The 419-nt window shown below is 42.5% G+C and overlaps 1 protein-coding gene across 1 annotated transcript; it reads left to right on the top strand.

Moving 5' to 3' along the window:
• Positions 1 to 18: 18 nt before the first annotated feature.
• Positions 19 to 413, top strand: LOC110440646 (60S ribosomal protein L27-like; the record flags this gene model as incomplete). The annotated part of the gene is made up of 1 exon (XM_021483813.1): positions 19 to 413. A coding segment is annotated over exon 1 (395 nt), but the record flags the coding sequence as incomplete, so codon positions are not given.
• Positions 414 to 419: the final 6 nt, after the last annotated feature.

The following is a 419-nucleotide window of genomic DNA, read 5'->3' as shown; positions in this document are numbered from 1 at the left end:
ATTAGTCCTAAAGGCATCATGGTCAAGTTCCTCAAGCCAGGAAAGGTTGTTCTTATCTTACAAGGTCGTTTCGCCGGAAAGAAGGCCGTCATTGTTAAAAATTATGATGAAGGTACTAAGGAACGTCCATACCCACACGCCATTGTTGCTGGTATTGAAAGATACCCATTAAAGGTTACCAAGTCCATGGGTCAAAAGCTTGTTGCCAAGCGCTCTAAGGTCAAGCCATTCGTCAAGGTCGTTAACTTCAACCACATCATGCCAACCAGATACAGTCTTGATGTTGATTTAAAGCAAAACGTTACTCTTGATGCTTTCAAGGACCCAAGCCAAAGAATCCAAACCCGTAAGGTTATCAAGAAGGCTTTTGAAGAAAGATACAAGAGTGGTAAGAACAAGTGGTTCTTCCAAAAGCTCCG

Source organism: Mizuhopecten yessoensis, unplaced genomic scaffold (genome assembly GCF_002113885.1).
Source record: "Mizuhopecten yessoensis strain PY_sf001 unplaced genomic scaffold, ASM211388v2 scaffold667067, whole genome shotgun sequence".
NCBI lineage: Eukaryota > Metazoa > Mollusca > Bivalvia > Pectinida > Pectinidae > Mizuhopecten > Mizuhopecten yessoensis.
Note: the sequence above shows the minus strand (reverse complement) of the source record. Positions and strands in the feature narration are given on the sequence as shown.